Source organism: Giraffa tippelskirchi, chromosome 3, assembly GCF_054371585.1.
Source record: "Giraffa tippelskirchi isolate mGirTip1 chromosome 3, T2T-mGirTip1v1.2.pri, whole genome shotgun sequence".
Taxonomy (NCBI): domain Eukaryota; kingdom Metazoa; phylum Chordata; class Mammalia; order Artiodactyla; family Giraffidae; genus Giraffa; species Giraffa tippelskirchi.
The window spans coordinates 48303293-48323372 of NC_137277.1; the positions used below are offsets into that span (position 1 = coordinate 48303293).

A 20080-nucleotide genomic window follows, 5' to 3' on the forward strand; every position below is an offset into this window, starting at 1 on the left:
CCAATCCAAGGGAATGGTGTATATTCTTAGAGTGTGTATTTTCCTTTTTTTTTAATCCTGATTAGTTTTAACAGATGTCTTTTTGTATATAAAGATAATATAGCTTGAGCTTTTGAGTTTTTGTTAAAAGGGTGGGTTTTTCACTGATTGTTTCTCATTTATTTACTTGGTTTTTGTGACATCAGGACATATTTGTAGAGTAGTTGTTTTCAGAGATATTACTGTAAATAGCCAATACTGTTGACACAGATTTTTCCTTGCACTGTATTTTTAACTTCTAGTTTTCCTTTCTGTTGTTACTTTTTATAATATTTTCTTGTCACATCTCATCTGTAAGAGCTAAAGTCAGCCTTTGAGGGAAGCCTACTTTTAAATAAGATTAAACATTCTTTTTATGTGTTTTAGATTCTGGAAGTTACGGTCAGTCTGGGGGTGAGCAGCAAAGGTAAAGTATATGCACATTTCAATAATACCATGAATGAGTAGAACTGAGAAAAAAAGATGTATTTAGTCAGGTGTCCCTCTTGAGATTTGGTATCTTGATGTCTTAAAGAGTTAAATATTAGCTTGTCAAGGGGAAAGAGTTGGCCTAGGTACATAGGAGCTGTAAAATATTTTTCTTTTGTTAAAAGGCTATTTGAATCAGTAAATATAGATGCCCCCTAGAGATTAAAACAAGTCTCACAGGTATTGTAAAGATTGTTTTCTTTAAGAAAGTTTTTTCAGCAGAAATCATTATTACAAAGGATTTAAGCAGTTGAACGATAACAGCTTCTTAGAAAAAGCATTTTTTGGGTTGTATATAGTATGCTAACATGTTGTTTCTGGAGTGGATTTTCTTGAAGCGCTATGGTAGAAGTGTTTATTGTTTTTAAAAGGCTCCTTGCCATGCTTACAATAAAAAGTCTGTTTTTATGTGACTACATTCACATGTAGTAGGATTCTCTTGCTTACCAGAAATACAGCCTTCAACTTGTACTATAATTGTTTTTCAGCTCAGTGTGAGATTTTCAGGAGAGCATCTCAGATATCTTCTGTCATCAAGTTTTAAGCTTAATGAAAACAAAACTAATTTGACTTTTTTATTCTCATAGGATAGACCCTCGTAGTAGGCAATTGGCAAATGTTTATTCAATGAAATATATTTTATTAAGTTAAGAAATTCTTTTAGTACTTGTTAGCTCTAAACTAATAATTTATTTGGCAGATATTTTATTTTTCTTTGGCATATATTCAGAAAGTTTATTTCTGACTTGTTAAAGTTTATATACAATAACATTAAAGAAAGTTCAAATCTGAGGAAACTACATGTATTCATTCAGTCAAAAACTATATGCCAGGCTGTGCTGTAACACTGAGAGTACAATATACTTTTACTCTGTGATAGTGCTGCGAGGATATACCTCTATTACTGAGGCACTAAAAATTGGACATTTAGTGCCACACTGTGCCTTTTCTAGGATCTTAGAGGCCACTTAAGGTAAATGATAGGAAGAAATCAATCTGTCACAGCACAGTTAAATTGATTGAAGCTCTAACTTAGTCTTTTTTTTTTTCACTCCACATGTTTATTATGGGTCTTGCTACCATGTAGTCATTCCTTTCTATCCCCAGCCTCCCACCCATCCAAGCATAATTCTGTTGGGATTTTCTAGCTCTGGTGGTAAAGTGTTGTTTTTTTTTTTTTTTTTGCACAATAAGCTTATTTTTATTTATTTTTATCTTGAGCAGCGTTGGGTCTTAGGTGTGGTGAAGTTTTTTTTGTGGGAGATTGTCAAAGCAAAACTTCTGGTGATTGACATTCAAGAGGTCTCCGAATGACTTCATTTATGTCTTTGACAGTCTTTGGTTATCACCTTTCAATTTAGACTCTAAGAGGTAGACAGATTGACCATTTTTCAGGAAAGAAGCTTGTATTTGAGTTGAAAGTTGAAAATAAGGATAGAGTTGTTTAAGCTTTTAAATTCTAGCACATATCTTTCAAGTAGTACGTCTTTCTTTTACAGTTATTCTTCCTATGGAAATCAAGGCAGCCAAGGTTATGGACAAGCACCACAAGTAGGTTAAATATAAATTGAGTTCTTTATAAATAGTTTTAATCTTAAATATGCAATGAAACTTGCATTTATATAAATTTCAGGGCTATTCTGGCTATGGACAAACTACTGATTCTTCATATGGACAGAACTATAGCGGCTACTCCGGTTATGGACAAAGCCCATCAGGTTGGACTGATTTGTTAAATTTACTGTTTTAGAAGGTCAAAAATCAGAACCTTTCCTAAATGTGTATCCATTCAATCTTTAGGTTATTCACAGTCCTACAGTGGTTATGAGAATCAAAAGCAGAGCTCATACAGCCAGCAATCTTATAATAACCAGGGACAGCAAAACATGGAATCATCAGGAGGGTAAGGAAATAGTAAAGTACTGAGGTTGTGTTGGGAAGTGAAAAGAACACTTTGGGTATTAAAGAGTTTTCACTAAAAAGTCCTTGCTTTAAACACTTTTTTCAGAAAAGTGTTGATGAAGTATGAATTTCATAGTTTTGTGTTATAAAGAATGTGGAAATTGTCAGTTGATATTTTGTTCTTTTCATGTGTTACTTATCAGTTCTAAATGAATGCACGTGATTTAAATGTTAAAAAGTAAAATTTGGACCTCTGCTTTATACCTGAGATGAAATAAAAAAGCTGCCTAAAGACTTACCAATGTTTACTTTTTTATTTCCATTTTATTTTTTAACCATTTTAATGTCTTACCTTTTCAGGGACAAAAATATTAAAGAAAAAGTGCCAAAAACTATCCACATATTTCAGATACCTTAAAAAATGTTTTAATTGTTAATATAGGTAGGTGAATATTAGCAATTTTACAGGTCTTTTTTTTATTTTAATAATTTTTGGATTTGAGGGGCCTGTCCTTGTTATTAATTTTAATAATAGCAACTTTTTTTACTGTGCTTTACAGTTTGTGAAATGCTTTTGCATTCCCTAATGTAACTGATTGTTTTAATTACCACTATGAGATAGTGTCAGTAATTATCAAAAGTAAAGAGAAGTTGTTAAGATTATATAGCCTTGCAAGTCACACAGCTAAAAAGTGAGACAGAAATTGAGGTCACTAGTATTTTTTTGTCTCTGCAGGAAAGAAATTATTCTAAGTGAAATTCAGTTAAATAAAAGCATTGGGGAAAAAAAATTAGGAAAAGATTTATGAGATCACATTTATCAGCCTTAGTAGATAGAGTGCTTTGAAAAGTAGAAATGGAATACAAGCATAGGGAATACTATCCAGAAAGCATGTTACATTAGAAGGTTCTTCAAGTCCTACTGGTTAGTTTTAAATTTAAGGAGAATCTTTTTATAAGGATACATTTTTGGAAAGGAGACATCTAAGTGTGGACCAAGGAGAAATGTTAGATTTGGTTTAAGTCATTCTCAAGGATATTGTAGGATTCTGACATTGTTGTGATGTGCTTTGGATAGGGAGTTGGGGAACATATTGATCTTTATTAGATGTTTTGATTATTTGATGCAGAATAAGATGTGACTATTTAAATAGGCCATTTTTGTTCCCACTCCCCCCCCCTTTTTTTTTAGTAACTCAAAACGTTAGAACTCAAATCCAACGAAGTATTTCTTTCAGCACTCCCATCCTGAGAGCAGGTGATTAATAACCATATTGCTCAGAACCTGCTTAGAATATTTTTTTTAATTGCCAGAGATAATAAAGCAGACTTCTTTGACAGTTAGACTTCTTTTCAGTTAAAAAGTGGCATCACAAAGCAAGTTCCTTCTTCCTACTCAGCAGACTAAAAATTTGAATGATTTATTGCTATTTTCTAATAGCAATATTTTGTACTATTGGGGATGCTTAGAAGAGTATACTAATGGTAAGGTTCTAAAGATAAGAAAGTAGTCCCCAAAATATTATTAAATATGATTTTCTTGCTTCTCTATAGTTTACAAAGGTGTGTGCTTTTTCTCATAATGCGACACCTCTTCAGTGATAGTAGAATTATTGTTTGAAAGTCATTCCATTAGTGATAAGATTCTCTAGATATAAAAACTAGATGATTCTCACCAGAAAGGAGTAGTAAATGTGGTTGAGGTCTTATAGCAATCACTCAGTCAGCTTAACTACAATAAACAGTCCTGTAAGGTCACTTAAGTTATTGATCTCTGTTTTAGCCAAGGTGGAAGAGCACCTTCGTATGACCAGTCAGACTATGGTCAGCAAGATTCATATGACCAGCAGTCAGGCTATGATCAACATCAAGGCTCTTATGATGAGCAGTCAAATTATGATCAGCAGCATGATTCCTATAATCAAAACCAGCAGTCCTACCATTCACAAAGGGAAAATTACAGCCACCACACACAAGGTAAGATATGCTGACCTCTTATTTTTTTTTAACCTTCAGAGAATTGTTTGTATATTGAACTTTGTTTTGAAAGACCCAATACAAATTACAGATTTCAACTGGAAAAATTTGGAGTGACCTTGAACATATGTTCTCTCTCAAATCCATCAAAGTTAGTTTCTTAGATTGATATTTCTGAACTTCTTGGAGACTCCCAAGTGGTCATGTGATTTTTTTTTTTTTTTGCTGGCTAATTAAAAAATTTCCTTTGTTGTCTCAATAAAGTGATCAGTTGACAATGTTGCTACTGTCATTTTTTTTTTTTTTAATTTGAAAATTTTGTATTTTTTGGCTGCTCCATGAGGCATGTGGAATGTTAGGTTCCTAACCAGGGATTGAACCCTTGCCCCCTGCAGTGGAAGCACAGAACCTTAATCATTCTACCACAGCAGGGAAGTTCACGCTACCAGTTCTTTTTGGTGGTGATGTTGTATGTGATTTGAGAAAATTATGATCCTATATTAACCTTCTCTAACATCATACCACTTTATCTTTACTGTGGTATTTAAGAATCTGACCAGCCATAAAAATGAATGCTTCAAGGGCAAAGGTCCCACCTTTCTCATTTTTGTACCTGCTCAATAAATATTTGTTGACTAGTTGAATGAATGACTTAGCAACTGAGTAAAAGAGAAAGTTCATTCACTAAATACCTTATTCAGTGAATATATTCACTACTATTTCTCAGTTTGAAAATCTGGTTATTCCTTATCTGTGTTTTATTTACATTCAGATATTTTCAACATGAAAAAAAGTAGCTTTTAAGATTAGGGTGTCCTTTTAATTAACTAGGGTTCTGTACCTAATGTACTTAAACTGTTTCATGTTACCATCACATCAAAAGGTGATAACTATGTCACCATTTTGCTGTCTGACTTTGGTAGAATGGAATTTGACCCAGGTATAATTCTCATAAATTTAATTCCAGATTGTGTTGTGGTGACTTGCATTTGAGTTTTGTGCACAGGTGCCATTTTCTGAAGGTCACAAATGATTTAAAGAGCCATTTAGGATTGTGTTGTGGAAAGCCTTTGTCAGAAATTTCAAGTTACTCATGTATGTTTGTATTAATTTTCTTTTCTGTAGATGACCGTCGTGATGTGAGTAGGTATGGAGAAGATAATAGAGGATATGGCGGGTCACAGGGAGGAGGTAGAGGGCGTGGGGGATATGACAAGGATGGAAGAGGTCCTATGACAGGATCAAGGTAAGTTTTTAGGTACAGATGCCTACATTTCTTTTTCTTTTTTTTTTTTATTATTTAGCTCGTTTGATTCCATCATCTGATTTCGTTAAGATGCCTGAAAAAGAGATTATGTTCTAGATAAGAGGACAGAAATTCAGATTTTATTTTCAGTGTTAAGATGTCACATAAATTACCTCAAAATAGATTTTCCTAGCAGTTTTTGTGGTATTAAAATCAGTGGAGAAAAGTCCCCTACTATAATGTGGTTAAACCACTCAACTATGTTTTTCATGCCAGAGCTGTAGACTCTAAACTCATTTAAAAGATGACTCTGGGAAATCCAAGTGTTTCAATCTGTAGAAAATAAAAGGTAAGTTTAGAATTCTAGATTGGAAGGTAGAGAGGCTGTTCTTTAATCTTGAATCCCCTTGGGATGGGAAAATATTAGGAAGCAATAGCAGAGTATAAAGTTGAGGTTGGCAGAGGAGAGAAAGATTGTACGTAACTGAACTATTTTGTTCCTATTTTTAAGTAAATAATTACTGAAATAATTAGTACAATGTCACATACCATTGTGTATTTTGTCTAGACTAAGCTGTGGAAAAGGAATGACTTTTTAATTCAGCTTTCCTTTTTTTTTAATTGTTAGTGTTACCAGGTTGTGGTATTTACTTATGGCATATGTTATGAAAGCTGGTTTTAAAATTACTTTCAAGTGTATCTGTAAGTTTAGCACTTTTGCTCTAAAAACAGGAATGAAAAAAGTTGGCACTTATTGTCCTCAGGTGAAATTTGTACATTACAAATTTCATGTATAAAATATACAGGCTTAAAGGATAATTTGTGTTCTTTGGGAATTGAAATTGTCAGCAGCATGTTAACTGACAATAATATATCAGTACTCTTGCTTCTTAGGGACTGAGTGTCTGTTCCCTGAGGTAACCTGAGAAAATCAGTTACATATAGCACTGTTAATTTTTCAACTGAGCCAGGAATTCTGTCTCACTGACTTTTTCTGTTTAGTGTACAGTGCTTTGATCTAACAAATCTAAAGTCGAAACATATTTGAAAAACGTTTATAAGACTTGAACATTAAAAGTTTTGATTAATAGCCAAAGTCAGTGTATTAAGGTAAAGCAACCTATGTTGTATGCCTCTTTGTTATCAAAGAGGATAGTGTACCATCATGTGGATATAAATGAGCAGTGTACAGTGATATAGTGCTTACTCTCTATCCATAGCTTCCACCCCTCAAACAGCATCCCAGACAGGGTAACTAACAGGTTACGTGATTTTTCCAGGTAATATATTTTAGATCAGTGGTCCCCAACCTTTTTGGCACCAGGGACTGGTTTTGTGGAAGACAGTTTTTCCATGGACTGGGATCGGAGGGGGATGCTTTTGGGATGATTCAAGTGTTTTACATTTATTGTGCACTTTATTTCTATTATTATTACATCAGCTCCACTTAACATCATCAGACATTAGATCCTGGAGGTTAGGAAACCCCTGTTTTAGATAATTGGCTGCCTTGGGATGCTATATGTTTTATAGTATATTATAAGTTTAATTTTCTTCATAAGGAGGTTATAATTATATGTATAGATTATCTGTTAAATTATGTCTGTCTGAGAATAGTAGAATCCCACTTTTTAGAAGGAGGGTAGGGAAGTCTTTAAAAATATGTTTTCAACTTTGGTGGATGATTTATCTTAGAATCAAAGAGTTGAAGGACCTTTCCTGATGAAGGAGGGAAAATCCGTATCTTAACCAACCCAGGCGTTTTAAGCACTTTGATAACTCCTTGGCAGCATATTTCAGCATAATTTTTGGCCCAGGTATTGAATCATGAGCTAAATTTTTGATTTTCAAACTTTTATTTGACCTTAGAAACTCTTCAAACAAAATCTTATATACAAGCCCAGTATATATTAGGTCAAAATGTCTGGTTCAGGTCAGGGTAGAATTTGGGGATGGGGGGGGCTTTGCCCAGTTGCTGTATATATATATATATACTTCCTCCCTCCCCCTCTACCCCCCCACCCCCACTAGTAAATGGAATGTACATAAAAGGCCTTTTTAAGAAATTTATGTGGTTGATTATGTTTACTTTCTATATTGGGTTGGCAAACTTTATGTGAAAGGCCACATAATAAGTAATTTAGGCTTTGCAGGCCACGCGTTTTCTGTTGCAGCTGCTCAGCTCTGCTCTTGTAGCAGATATAGACATTATATAAATGAATAAACATGGTTTTCTTTCAATAAAACTTAATTTATGGGTACTGAAATATGAAGTTCGTGTAATTTGCATGTGTCACAATATCTTGTTCAGGATGTGATTTTTTTAGCTTACTTATAGGAGTAAAGTATTTTAAAAAAAAAAAAAAGCCCAGCTTCAGGGCTTGCTTTCCTGTACTTGGTTTTACATTTAAGTACCAAAATACCCAAACATCTTTTGTTAGTTTTCATTAACACTCCCATTTGTGTTTGTAATCATCTTATTTAAAAACAGCAAGGTTGAAAATATCCTTTTAGGGCTGTTTGAAGAATATCTGACATTAGTTGGGTTTATAATTAAAGAAGAAGGGGCACAGTTTGCTGGTGAAGGTGGGATGGGTGGTAAAGGATGGGACATTCTTAGACTCAGATTGTTGCTTGACTGCAGGAAGAATTCGGACCAGAGAGATCTGTGAGCTTTCCAGTTAACGAAAGAGAAACATGTGAAGACTATAGGAAGCAGTGTTTTTCTTTGGAAAAGCACTTGCAGCAAAAAAGATTGAATTTCTAATTGTCATCATTAGGTTGATGCAAATGTAATTGCGGTTTTGGACTGAATTTTAAATCATTATAACTAGGTTCAAACACATCTTTATTAATCAAAATAGAAGCCATTACAATCAGCCATTTTTGCCAACGACAGATAAGTTTGTTTATTCCTGTAGCATAAAAATCCATGCTTCAGGATTCGATGAAGGCTTGGAAAGCATTTTCTGCCTTCTACTGGTTATGGAAGCATTTTCCCTGCAAAAAGTTGTTGAGATGCTTGAAGAAGTGGTAGTTGATTGGCAAGAGGTCAGGAGAATGTGGCAGATAAGGCAAAACTTTGTTGCCTAATTCATTCAGCTTTTGAAGCGTTGGTTGTGTGATGTGTGGTCGGGCCCTTCCTGTTGACCAGTGCCAGCTGCAGGCATTGCAGTTTTTGGTGCATCCTATCAATTTGCTGGGCATACATCTCAGATGTAATGGTTTTGCTGGGATTCAGAAAGCTGCAGTGGATCAGGTGGGCAGCAGGCCACCAAATAGTGACCATGGCCCTTTTTTGGTCCAAGTTTGACTTGGGAAGTGCTTTGAAGCCATTTCTCAGTCCATCCACTGAACTGGTTGTCACCAGTTGTCATATAAAATCCACTGTTCGTCGCACGTCACAATTCCATTGAGAAATGGTTTGTTGTTGTGTAAGAGGTGATTCAAAATGATTGTTTTGATTTGCAGTCAGCTTATGAGGCATCCACTTATCAAGCTTTTTCACCTTTCCAGTTTGCTTCAACTGCCTAGTAACCATAAAATGGTCAACACTGAGTTCTTCAGCAACTTCTCGTGTAGTTGTCAGAGGATCAGCTTTGATGATCCTCTCAATTGGTCGTTGTCAACTTCTGATAGGCAGCCATGCACTCCTCATCTTCAAGGCTGTCATTTCCTCTGCAAAACATCTTGACCACCTCTGCACTAATGTGTTCGTTAGCAACTCCTGGGCCAAATGCATTGTTGATGTCATAAGTTGTCTCTGCTGCTTTTCGACATATTTTGAATAAGAAAATTGCCCGAACTTGCCTTTTGCCTAACATCATTTCCCTAGTCTAAAATAAATAAAATAGACAGCAAATAATAAGTCATTAGCAATAGCAAAAAAAATAGAAATGTGCATTAAAATGATGTATAACATAATCACATTTATTTATTTAAGAGTGTATTCCAGTGTCAAATGGCAAAGTTCAGCAGTGCAAAACCACAACTATTTTTGCACCAACCAAGTAAAATGCCACTGACTTTCTAGTGTACTAGAAGCTTAAAGGCCATAATTTTTCTCAGTGTTTTTAACTTGATCATTGCAGTGAAAGAATTGCAAAATCACTAAAACTAGTATGTCCTCTCATTAAGTAGTTTTTTAGGCTTTAACATCTCAAGTCTCAAAAAGTTATCTTGAATTTTGAATGTTCTTAAAAGAATTTTTGAATAGCTTGCTTAGAAATGTGCATGTGTGCTAGTGATAGTCCAGACAGTGCTGCCTAGTAGAAATATAATGCGGGTCAACAGTGAGATACATGTGTAACTTAAAATTTTCTAGTAGCTACATTAAAAAACTAAGCAAGTGAAGTTAATTTTGATAATAAATTTTATTTATTCTAATATATCACAAATATTTTATCATATTATCAATATAAAAATTGAGATATTGCGCGTTCTTTTTTTCATACTAAGACTTTGAAATCCATTTTGTATTTTACATTTAGAGTACATGTCAATTTACATTCTCCACATTTCAGAAGATCAACAAACAGCTACATATGGCTAATAAATGCCGTACTGGACAGTGCAGCTCTGGAATGATAGATTCTTGGCCTTCTGAAATGTTGATAAGTACTGAATCCAGAAAGCCTTTTTACCACACGTGTAAGGAATGGGAGGAAATAGAACATAAATACTGAAACTTCCCTGTGGTCCGGTGGTTAGGACTTCTTCCAATGTAGGGGGGTACAAGTTCATCCCTGGTTGGGGAGCAAAGATTCCACATGCCTTGTGGCTAAGAAACCAAAACAAAACAGAAACAATATTGTAACAAATTCAATAAAGATTTTAAAAATGGTCCATATCAAAAAAGATCTTAAAAAAAAGGAACAGTTACAGCTACTATTGAGAAATGGGATCTAAATCCACTTGAGTCATTTATGTTTGGAATTAGTATTAGTCTGGCGTGCTGCAGTCCATGGGGTCACAAAGAGTCAGACACAACTGAGCAACTGAACTGAATGTTAGTCTTCATATCCAAAAAATTACATTCTGGACTACTGGTATGAAAAACAGTTTTTTTAAGAACTAATCTTTCTCAACTTTTAGCTAAGTTGCCTTTTCTGTCTGGGTGTTGAGTTTTCTGGGAATAAAGATTCCTGTATTGTCCTGTTACTTTTTGGAAGTTTTAGTCCTTGAATATAGATATACTTGGAGTTTGAAAAATTAAATTTTGGAAATAGAGATTCTGTTGAAGAACATTTTCTTTCTTGACAAGCACCTGAAATTAAATCTGATTGTCTTCTCTAAATATGTAATGCCGTAACAGTGAAGGAACCCTCAGTCTACCCTTGAGTAGGCCTCTCGTCCTTTCGAACCTGGGACAACCATTTCTGTAGTTGAGTCAAGAATATTCAGTTGATTTTCTTATGCAGGGGACACTCAGTCGTAAATTTGAGTATGGTGATACTCATTTCAGTTCAGTTCAGTCGCTCAGTCGTGTCCGACTCTTTGTGACCCCATGAACCGCAGCACGCCAGGCCTCCCTGTCCATCACTAGCTCCCTAAGTCCACCCAAACCCATGTCCATCGAGTTGGTAATGCCATCCAGCCATCTCATCCTTTGTCGTCCCCTTCTCTTGCCTTCAATCTTTCCCAGCATCAGGGTCTTTTCCAATGAGTCAGCTCTTCGCATCAGGTGGCCAAAGTATTGGAGTTTCAGCTTCAACATCAGTCCTTCCAATGAACACCCAGGACTGATCTCCTTTAGGATGGACTGGTTGGATCTCCTTGCAGTCCAAGGGGCTCTCAAGAGTCTTCTCCAACACCACAGTTCAAAAGCATCAATTCTTCGGCGCTCAGCTTTCTTCACCGTCCAACTCTCACATCCATACATGACCACTGGAAAAACCATAGCCTTGACTAGACGGACTTTTGTTGGCAAAGTAATGTCTCTGCTTTATAATATGCTATCTAGGTTGGCCATAACCTTCCTTCCAAGGAGTAAGCGTCTTTTAATTTCATGGCTGCAATCACCATCAACAGTGATTTTGGAGCCCAGAAAAATAAAGTCAGCCACTGTTTCCACTGTTTCCCCATCTATCTGCCATGAAGTGATGGGACCAGATGCCATGATCTTAGTTTTCTGAATGTTGAGCTTTAAGCCAACTTTTTCACTCTCCACTTTCACTTTCATCAAGAGGGTCTTTAGTTCTTCACTTTCTGCCATATGGTTGGTGTCATCTGCATATCTGAGGTTATTGATATTTCTCCCGGCAATCTTGATTCCAGCTTGTGCTTCCTCCAGCCCAGCATTTCTCATGATGTACTCTGCATATAAGTTAAATAAGCTGGGTGACAATATACAGCCTTGACATACTCCTTTTCCTATTTGGAACCAGTCTGTTGTTTCATATCCAGTTCTAATTGTTGCTTCCTGACTTGCATACAGATTTCTCAAGAGGCAGGTCAGGTGGTCTGGTATTCCCATCTCTTTCAGAATTTTCCACAGTTTGTTGTGATCCACACAGTCAAAGGCTTTGGCATAGTCAATTGTCAATGAAGTCAATGGTTACATTCTGTCTCTAGTAAATACCTCTATTTCTTTACTTTAAAACATTATTCAGTAATTCTTTGTGTGTACAGTTTTGCTTTTTCAGGGAGGAGAAAAAATTTGTTGTGGCAACACCTTGCCTCAGATGTTCATATGCCTTTGTGCCTTGATTTGCTAGCGAGGCCTTAACTTAGTTTATAGAAAAGGGACTTGTAACTTGACTGTAGATTTGAAAGAAAGATTCATAACCAAAGGCCTGTCTTCTGTTAACTGATTTGGTCGTGGTACTGTTTGAGGTTTGTTTACTGTATTTAATATAATATGTTTCCTAGTAAGGAACTGTAATTAATTGAACTTTCTTAATAAGGAAAGAAAAGTTTTGAAATACTGGAAATTGAAAGAAAGCCCCAGATAGAATTATAGATTATCTAGACCAGTGCTTCACTAACTGTAATACACATATGAACTCCTTGAGGATCTTATTAAAATGTAGATTCTGATTCAGTGGGTCTGGGTGCGCTTGCTTTTCTGAGACACTTCTAGGCTCTGCCTTTGTTGCTATTCCGTAGACCACCTTTCACATGGTAAGGATGTAGATCAGCAATCCCCAACCTTTTTGGTACCAGGGACTGACTTCATGGAAGACAATTTTTCCATGAACTGGGGATTAGGGGGATGGTTTGGGGATGATTGAAGTGCATTACATTTATTGTGTACTTTATTTCTAATCTAATGCTGCCGCTAATCTGATAGGAGGTACTGGTTCATGGCCCGGAGGTTGGGGATCCCTGGTGTAGACCCTTATTTTGTGAAAGAGGAAACAGAAGCCAAGGGAGAATTACTGACTGGTCTATATTTTCAAGATTGATTAGTGATAGTTAAGACTATATATCCTGAGTCTCTTAATTTGAAGACTGGTACTTATTTAATATACTTATACTGTATTTGAAGTGTTCAGCTGTTGAATTTTCAAAGTGCTCAGTAATGATGACTTAAGTTAAAATATTACTATATGGAGGAATAGGAAATTATAAACCTATTCAAATATTTATTATATCCTTTATATTTTATAGGGAGTATGTCCTTTTTTTTTTCCTCTTTATTTGTTCAAAGTTGTATTGCTGGCCAGAATAGATACTACAGGAACTAAATGATGTATGAAATTGTGTATTCCCCCCCCCACTGCAGCCAGACATAAACAGTTTGGTTCTTGGTTAAGGTGACAGCAAAATAATTCAGTGGTATCTCTTCTAGCAGTTAGTTGTGAAAAATTTCTATTTAAAAAAAAAAAACTTTATCCTGGGTGTTTTAACGTCCTGACATAGGAATATGGACTTTGGATGTGAGGGCGATCTGGTTGCGACATCTGTCACCCCATTGATCGCCAGGGTTGATTCGGCTGATCTGGCTGGCTAGGCGGGTGTCCCCTTCCTCCCTCACCGCTCCATGTGCGTCCCTCCCGAAGCTGCGCGCTCGGTCGAAGAGGACGACCATCCCCGATAGAGGAGGACCGGTCTTCGGTCAAGGGTATACGAGTAGCTGCGCTCCCCTGCTAGAACCTCCAAACAAGCTCTCAAGGAATATGGACTTTATATTTTCACTAGTTCTTTTCTCATCATTTCTAATGATCATCTTTGAAGAAATCTGAGATATCTTGTTTCTAATAAGATTTTTAGCAGTTTAATCTCAAAACTCTGGTTTCCTTTCCCTAAAGAATTAAGCAGTGATAAAAAGGCCATTTAGAATTATGGGTTGACGGGAGGGCTTGAGTAATGTTCTGCAAGAGAGGTCTTAGATACTCAATAGGAAACTATGCACACGAAAGACCTGAGCTTCACTTTGTCTGCATAGTCTTGAAATAGGCTTATTCTCCTTTTTAGATTTCTTGGGTATCAAATAAAAATTAATAGCAAATTGAGATACTTATGTCTATAACTATATACCAATTGCAAGGGAATTTTTTTTTTTTTAACATCAAGGTAGTTATTAGAATAGAAATTCTTTCTCAATTAGTCAGAGTGATTTTTCTCAGGATGGCTCAGAAAACCCTTCTTGAGGGCAGGGTTATTATTAAAGGGACATTAGTATAGGACTAGTTTCTTGGGTTATAGTAGAAGATAAGTAGTAGTAGAAAATTAGGTATCACCATCTGAAAACTTTTTGATTATTTTTATGTCCATATCAGCACATGAATCTTAGAGGATTGCATGGTTCAGTTAAGAGAAACAAGCTTTTAATGTAGGAGTATTTAAAGAGTTCCTTGATAAGAGATTTCTTATATAAAGCTATGCACACAAGGGGCATTGACTTACTGGCAGTGGAAATTGCCACTTAAAGTCATTTCTTGTGGAGTATGTAGCATTCTGTCTCTGACATAGTCTCCTGATTGGTGTGCAGAGCACTGGGTAGCTTGAATTTCAGCAGTTCTGTGATGAGATCTAGCATATGGAAGTTTAAAGTTATACTTTCTGCTAGTGCTCATTTTGCTAAGTTATCTGAATGATTTGAATTTTTAAGACTGCTTTCATTCAGTCTCACTTATGTGTATATTTGTACCTCCCTTTTTTCCTCATCTCATAAAACCCACTGTTTGATATCACAGTAGAACATAGTGCTCGAGCTTTTTCCTCTCCCATTCTGTCAAAATTTTAACCTTGCTTTATATTCTTCTAGTCCTTTTCCTTTTTCTCATATTTAACAAAAATATCCCCTTGGAAAGAATGTTTGTTCTAGTTTAGCATTCTTCCTGTTGTGTCTTCAGTTTAAGTTGATTTGAACAGTATCCCTTTGGCTTGGGGTTGGGAAGATTTTAAAGTAAGAGTATATTAGATATGTTCTGTAATGCTCTTGAAAAGGCACCCTTGTGGAAATAGATCCTTGGGAAAACATTTAGGTGAAAACAACATTTTGAAGTCTATGAAATGAAATTTACTGGAAAGTTAGAGGTGCTACTGTTTTCCTGGGCACTCTACTTGAGACAGTTAAGTGTAGATTGAGCCCAGGGCTCAGCACATTAGAGACTTAAGGAAGAAATCATTTCTTCAATTTTTCCTCTGCAGTGGTGGTGACCGCGGTGGCTTCAAAAATTTTGGTGGTAAGTGCTGAGTATCCCAAAATGTTTCAGTGGAAATGCTATATAAATCTAAAAGCCACCAATATCCCGCAGACGTAGTCTAAGCCCTTTCTTATTCTGTTGAGGCTGGTGTGTGTTGTGTGCTTAAAAAAATTATATACATATTTATCTCAAAATATTAAAACGACAAAGTTGATCTCAAATAGTCCAATGGGTTTCTACACAGTGAATTTGCATGAGAGTCTGTGGTGACCAATGAATGAGACCGTCACTGGATTTTGTCAATAACATTTTTTAATAAAGGTAGCTGACATGGTGTTTTTAAATTACTAGGGTTTTCCAATCAGCCTTCACAACCAGAGCTTAACAAAAGTGATACTAGCATAATGCCAAAGTGGCTGGTGCCGTCTGGGACAAGCTTAAGGAAATATTGACATTCTTCTTGATTTCTTAAACTTTTAATAAAACTTAATTTATATATTTACTTTGTAAATCTGTGATGGTTACTTACAAGGATTTTGAAAGTATTGACTTTTCATGCCTTGGTTGTTATTACTGTTTTGAATGATTTCTAATGAGTCGCCTTAAATAGCTTTCTTTTTCTTTCTCTTTTCTTTTCCCTTAGGTCACAGGGATTATGGACCCAGACCAGATGCTGGTAAGGTTTATAATAGTTTGTGACTTTGCCATTAAGGAAATGTTAGTTTTCCATTTTTTCAAAGGAAGAATATGTGTGTTTGGAGAAGTTAGTACAGGAGGAAGATTTGATTTGATAGTATTGCCAGAACCAGGAGGCTTCACTTTTAAAAGACGTTCCAGCAAGAAAAATTCAAGGGGTTTGGAAAGTTTGCTAAGGAAAATCACTGTTTGTGCTTTCCCCTGCTCCCTCCTCTTGCTTTTGTGACGAAACACTTGATTTTGTATTGCTTATTAGCATTATTTATTTAATGACTACAAATCAGGTATGAGAGGATTCGTATCATTGGGGAATTAGAAGTAGAATAGCTGTGTTGAAGAAAATATATTGGATTAATAGTCTGCTTAATGGGCCTAAGAAACCTGAAATCATATATGAGAGAATTGTCTTACTCTGGGCAGAGGTCACTAATTTCATGTGCCTTTTTATTTTCAAATGAGGTTCATGGCTATCTGGAGCCTTTTTGAAAGTTACGATTTAGATATTAAAAATTTGAGTTAAAAATTTTTAATATCTATTGAAATCAGAACTTTTGTTTTTATTAAGATGCTAAAGTACTCTATATGGATGTCAATTTCTGAATTATCCTTTGATGGACTGAATTTTTGTACATCTTTTCTTACTTTTTGTACTAATCCAAAAGTATGTAAGGTAAGGTGTGTGTCAAGGTGCCTCTAATAATCTCAGAAGTATTAACATATTCTGGTTGAGATACACAGATTGCATAAAAAGTCCACACTCCAGTATCATTTGTCTCTTATTTATACCTTCTGGTATATATAAAGCTTATTACAATGAATGGGAAATGAGCAATTCTGCTTGGCTTGCTTGGAAGTCCAGAGTGTCAGATTCAGGGAATTTCTACCAGAGAGCCTTAAAAGTATTAATTAGCCAGAAAGAATTAAAGCCATCCAGAGAAAGGAATGCTACTTTATACTAACTTTCTTCATGTCTTCCTTCCTGAGCTTGAGTCCTGTATCTGAATTTGAAGAGTCAGATTTATAAGATCTTCCTTAGTCGGTCTGTGTATTTGGCAGAGTGTGGACTTGAGTCACTTGGCATGTTTATCATAAGAGGTTTTCCTGTATTGGTCCTTCTTCCTTTTGGTCATAGAAATAGTTGAATATTGAACAATAAATAACTGTTCTTGGTTACTAAACAGGATGTAGTTAAACCTAAGCAGTATGTAAAATTAATCATATATGTATTTTTTCCTTTAGATTCAGAATCTGATAATTCAGATAACAACACAATCTTTGTACAAGGACTTGGGGAGGGTGTGTCTACAGATCAAGTGGGGGAGTTCTTTAAACAAATAGGAATCATCAAGGTGAGTAAGAAGTTGGCTTATGTTGAAAATCTCATAATTATTAACATATTCTGGTTAAGATACATGGGTTATGTAAGAAGTCCACACTCCAGTATCACTTGTCTCTTAAAATTCCCTGATGCATGTGCTCACCCCTGGCTGTAGGCCTTTGCTAAATTTGCTAAATACGTAAAGATTTTCTTCCTTGCTTGTGTTTACCTTTCCACAGCCTTCCACAGCTTTGGTTTTCAATCTTAGTACTCTAAACATAGTCTCTACCTACCTCCTAAAATTGTGAGAACCAAATGAAATTGTGTGAACATTTTTATATTCTGAAATACCAACATATGAAAACCCAAGTTATTACTAACAACTTTTTATGTTGGTATTTAATGTCTGCTATGTATTTGCCCAATATAATAATGCTTTATTTTATAACTTTATTGTACTTAAGTGTCTTGTGCACTGTCTGTTTCATGCATGTTTTCATCTTCAACTAGAAAGCGGCATTTAGAGCAAGTGTTAGTGGATTGTAGCATTTGCCTGAAATCAGGTTTTTTTTGGGTGTCTATGGAATTACTTGAATTATTTTTCCCCCCCTTCTTGGGGAGCAAACATTTCTTAAGAAATTATTATTAACACATTAAATATGTAAAAAAAAAATTCACATAGTTTAGAAAAGTAAAAATTCTTGTCTTCCACTCCCTTCTCAGCCAAATCCAGTGTGTACTCCTTAATGGTAATTTATTTGCTTGGTGAACGTTCTTCCTGTTTTTTGTTTTTGTTTTATTTAAAGTTTTACAAGGTAAATGTTTATAGGAAGCATTATGTTTATTTTTTTGTGGGTTTGAGGAAATTATATATAGATAAAACAGTATAATGTGTATCATTTTTATAGTTTGGTTTTCACTTAATGTATTTTAGAATTTTCCTTTTCAGAACCTACAGGTAACTTCATTTTTATGTTAAGTTGGTAGTATTTATAGTATGGATATGTGTATTCCTTTAAAAAATAAATTTTTAATTATCTATGTGGTTCGTCACTTTTTCTTAAAATACTAACACCAGCTTGTTTGTTCCTCAGACAAATAAGAAGACTGGAAAACCAATGATAAATCTATACACAGACAAGGACACAGGAAAGCCAAAAGGGGAGGCAACAGTATCGTTTGATGACCCTCCTTCAGCTAAGGCAGCCATTGACTGGTTTGATGGTATACCTCATTCATATACTTTCAGTGTGTGGTTTTGATAAATGTTTTCTGGTCTTGAAGTCAAAATATGTTCTGGTAGACAATGATTATCTTCATATTTACTTTTTTAGATATTCTATTGAGAATACAGGCCAGAATTCTTACATACTTTGAGAAGTGAGATGAACTGATTCTTTGTCTAAAATATTTCCTAATGTTATACTTTGTGCTTGAGGCTACCCTCATAGAAATGTAAAAGGTTGGCCTGGTTGACTATATTCTTTTAAAATTTAGGTTAATTTCCCTTCAAATGCAATGTTAATATGAACTTAGAAGACTTGTACAGTAAGACTTTTCCTCCCCTGAAAAGAAGAAAATATGAAAAAGTAGAAGAAAGGAGTAAAGCTTCCATAGTCTTCTACATAGAGAAAACTACTGATATTTCTTCCAGTCTTTTAAAATGTATTTTAAAAATAGTTTTATCATTCTATTCCGAATGTAGTTTTGTCTCATGCTTTTATTTGCTTTTTTTCCCTTGACATCTTATCCTGGTCATTTCCCCATGTTGTAAATTTATTGTTTTTGTTGTACCTTGTAATGGGGCTTCCCAGGTGGCGCTAGTGGTGAAGAACCCACCTGCCACTGCAGGAGAATAACACTGCATGTTTACTGTAGTTTATGAGCTAGGCACAGTTCTAAGAACTTGATGTGTGTTAACTCAGAACTTCACAGTAACCTTGTAAGATGTACCCTTTTATTACCATCTTAGAGATGATGAGACTCAGGCACAGAGAAGATAAGTAATTTCCAAGATCACAGAAGTGCAGAGTTAGGGCTCAAACTCAGGCAGTTGGGCTGCACTGTCTCTGAAGAAGTAAATTGTGCCTGATTGATAGGCAGTTGTGGTTTCTCCCAGTTCCAAGATTATTGCACCTGTGTCTTCCAGTACATAATTGCATTTTAATTTTTTGCACTAAGCACATCTTATCACCTTGCTTTTGAAAAGCCAGGTCCATCCTCCCTCACCTTTCTGTTTCGTAGTTTCTGTAAATCATAAAACTAGTTAGCTTATGATATGTTAAAACTGTTACTGTGTATTTCCCTCATAGGGCAGATGAGCCTCTTAACAGAAACTCCATAGTTCAGATTACCAGGTCTTTGTAGAGCTTTTAAAATATTTATCCATGGTTTGTTTCCTATGTCAAAGAGCTTGCTATACCATTTGACATTGTGGAAGGTTGCTAGTCACAGACAGCAATTAGAGTTTTGCTGAGAGGGCTATGACGCCTAGATTTATAACTATTTTATGAATCCTTGGGCACCTTTTTCTGATATGTCTGTTCTCTTATTTAATTTATAAAGTGAAAAGGCTAATTTTTGTCTCTAAGGCTCTGGGACAGCAGAATATGTGTATGTGTATATGTATATAAATAATCACAAATGGACACATTATTTTTAAAGATACTACTTCAAATGGTACCAAGAGTATATGGTAAAAATGAGTTTCCTTTCTACCTTTTCACCTACTGAGAGTTAAGCAACAATAGTCAGTGTATAAATGGGCATATGTGTGCATATACATGCATGCACACACACACACACATACACTGTCATTCCCTTAAAAAAAGAAATGGTAGC

At 35.4% G+C, this 20080-nt stretch overlaps 1 protein-coding gene across 1 annotated transcript in view; it reads left to right on the forward strand.

Annotated features, from left to right (window-relative positions):
• TAF15 (TATA-box binding protein associated factor 15) overlaps window positions 1-20080 on the forward strand; it is a 30689-nt gene that overhangs the window by 6951 nt on the left and 3658 nt on the right. Inside the window, exons 2-11 of the mRNA XM_081584482.1 lie at window positions 406-445; window positions 2007-2058; window positions 2141-2225; window positions 2308-2410; window positions 4193-4386; window positions 5512-5632; window positions 15230-15264; window positions 15869-15901; window positions 17161-17270; window positions 18334-18463. Coding sequence (XP_081440608.1) covers window positions 406-445; window positions 2007-2058; window positions 2141-2225; window positions 2308-2410; window positions 4193-4386; window positions 5512-5632; window positions 15230-15264; window positions 15869-15901; window positions 17161-17270; window positions 18334-18463 — 903 coding nt within the window. The remainder of the gene's footprint in view (window positions 1-405; window positions 446-2006; window positions 2059-2140; window positions 2226-2307; window positions 2411-4192; window positions 4387-5511; window positions 5633-15229; window positions 15265-15868; window positions 15902-17160; window positions 17271-18333; window positions 18464-20080) is intronic.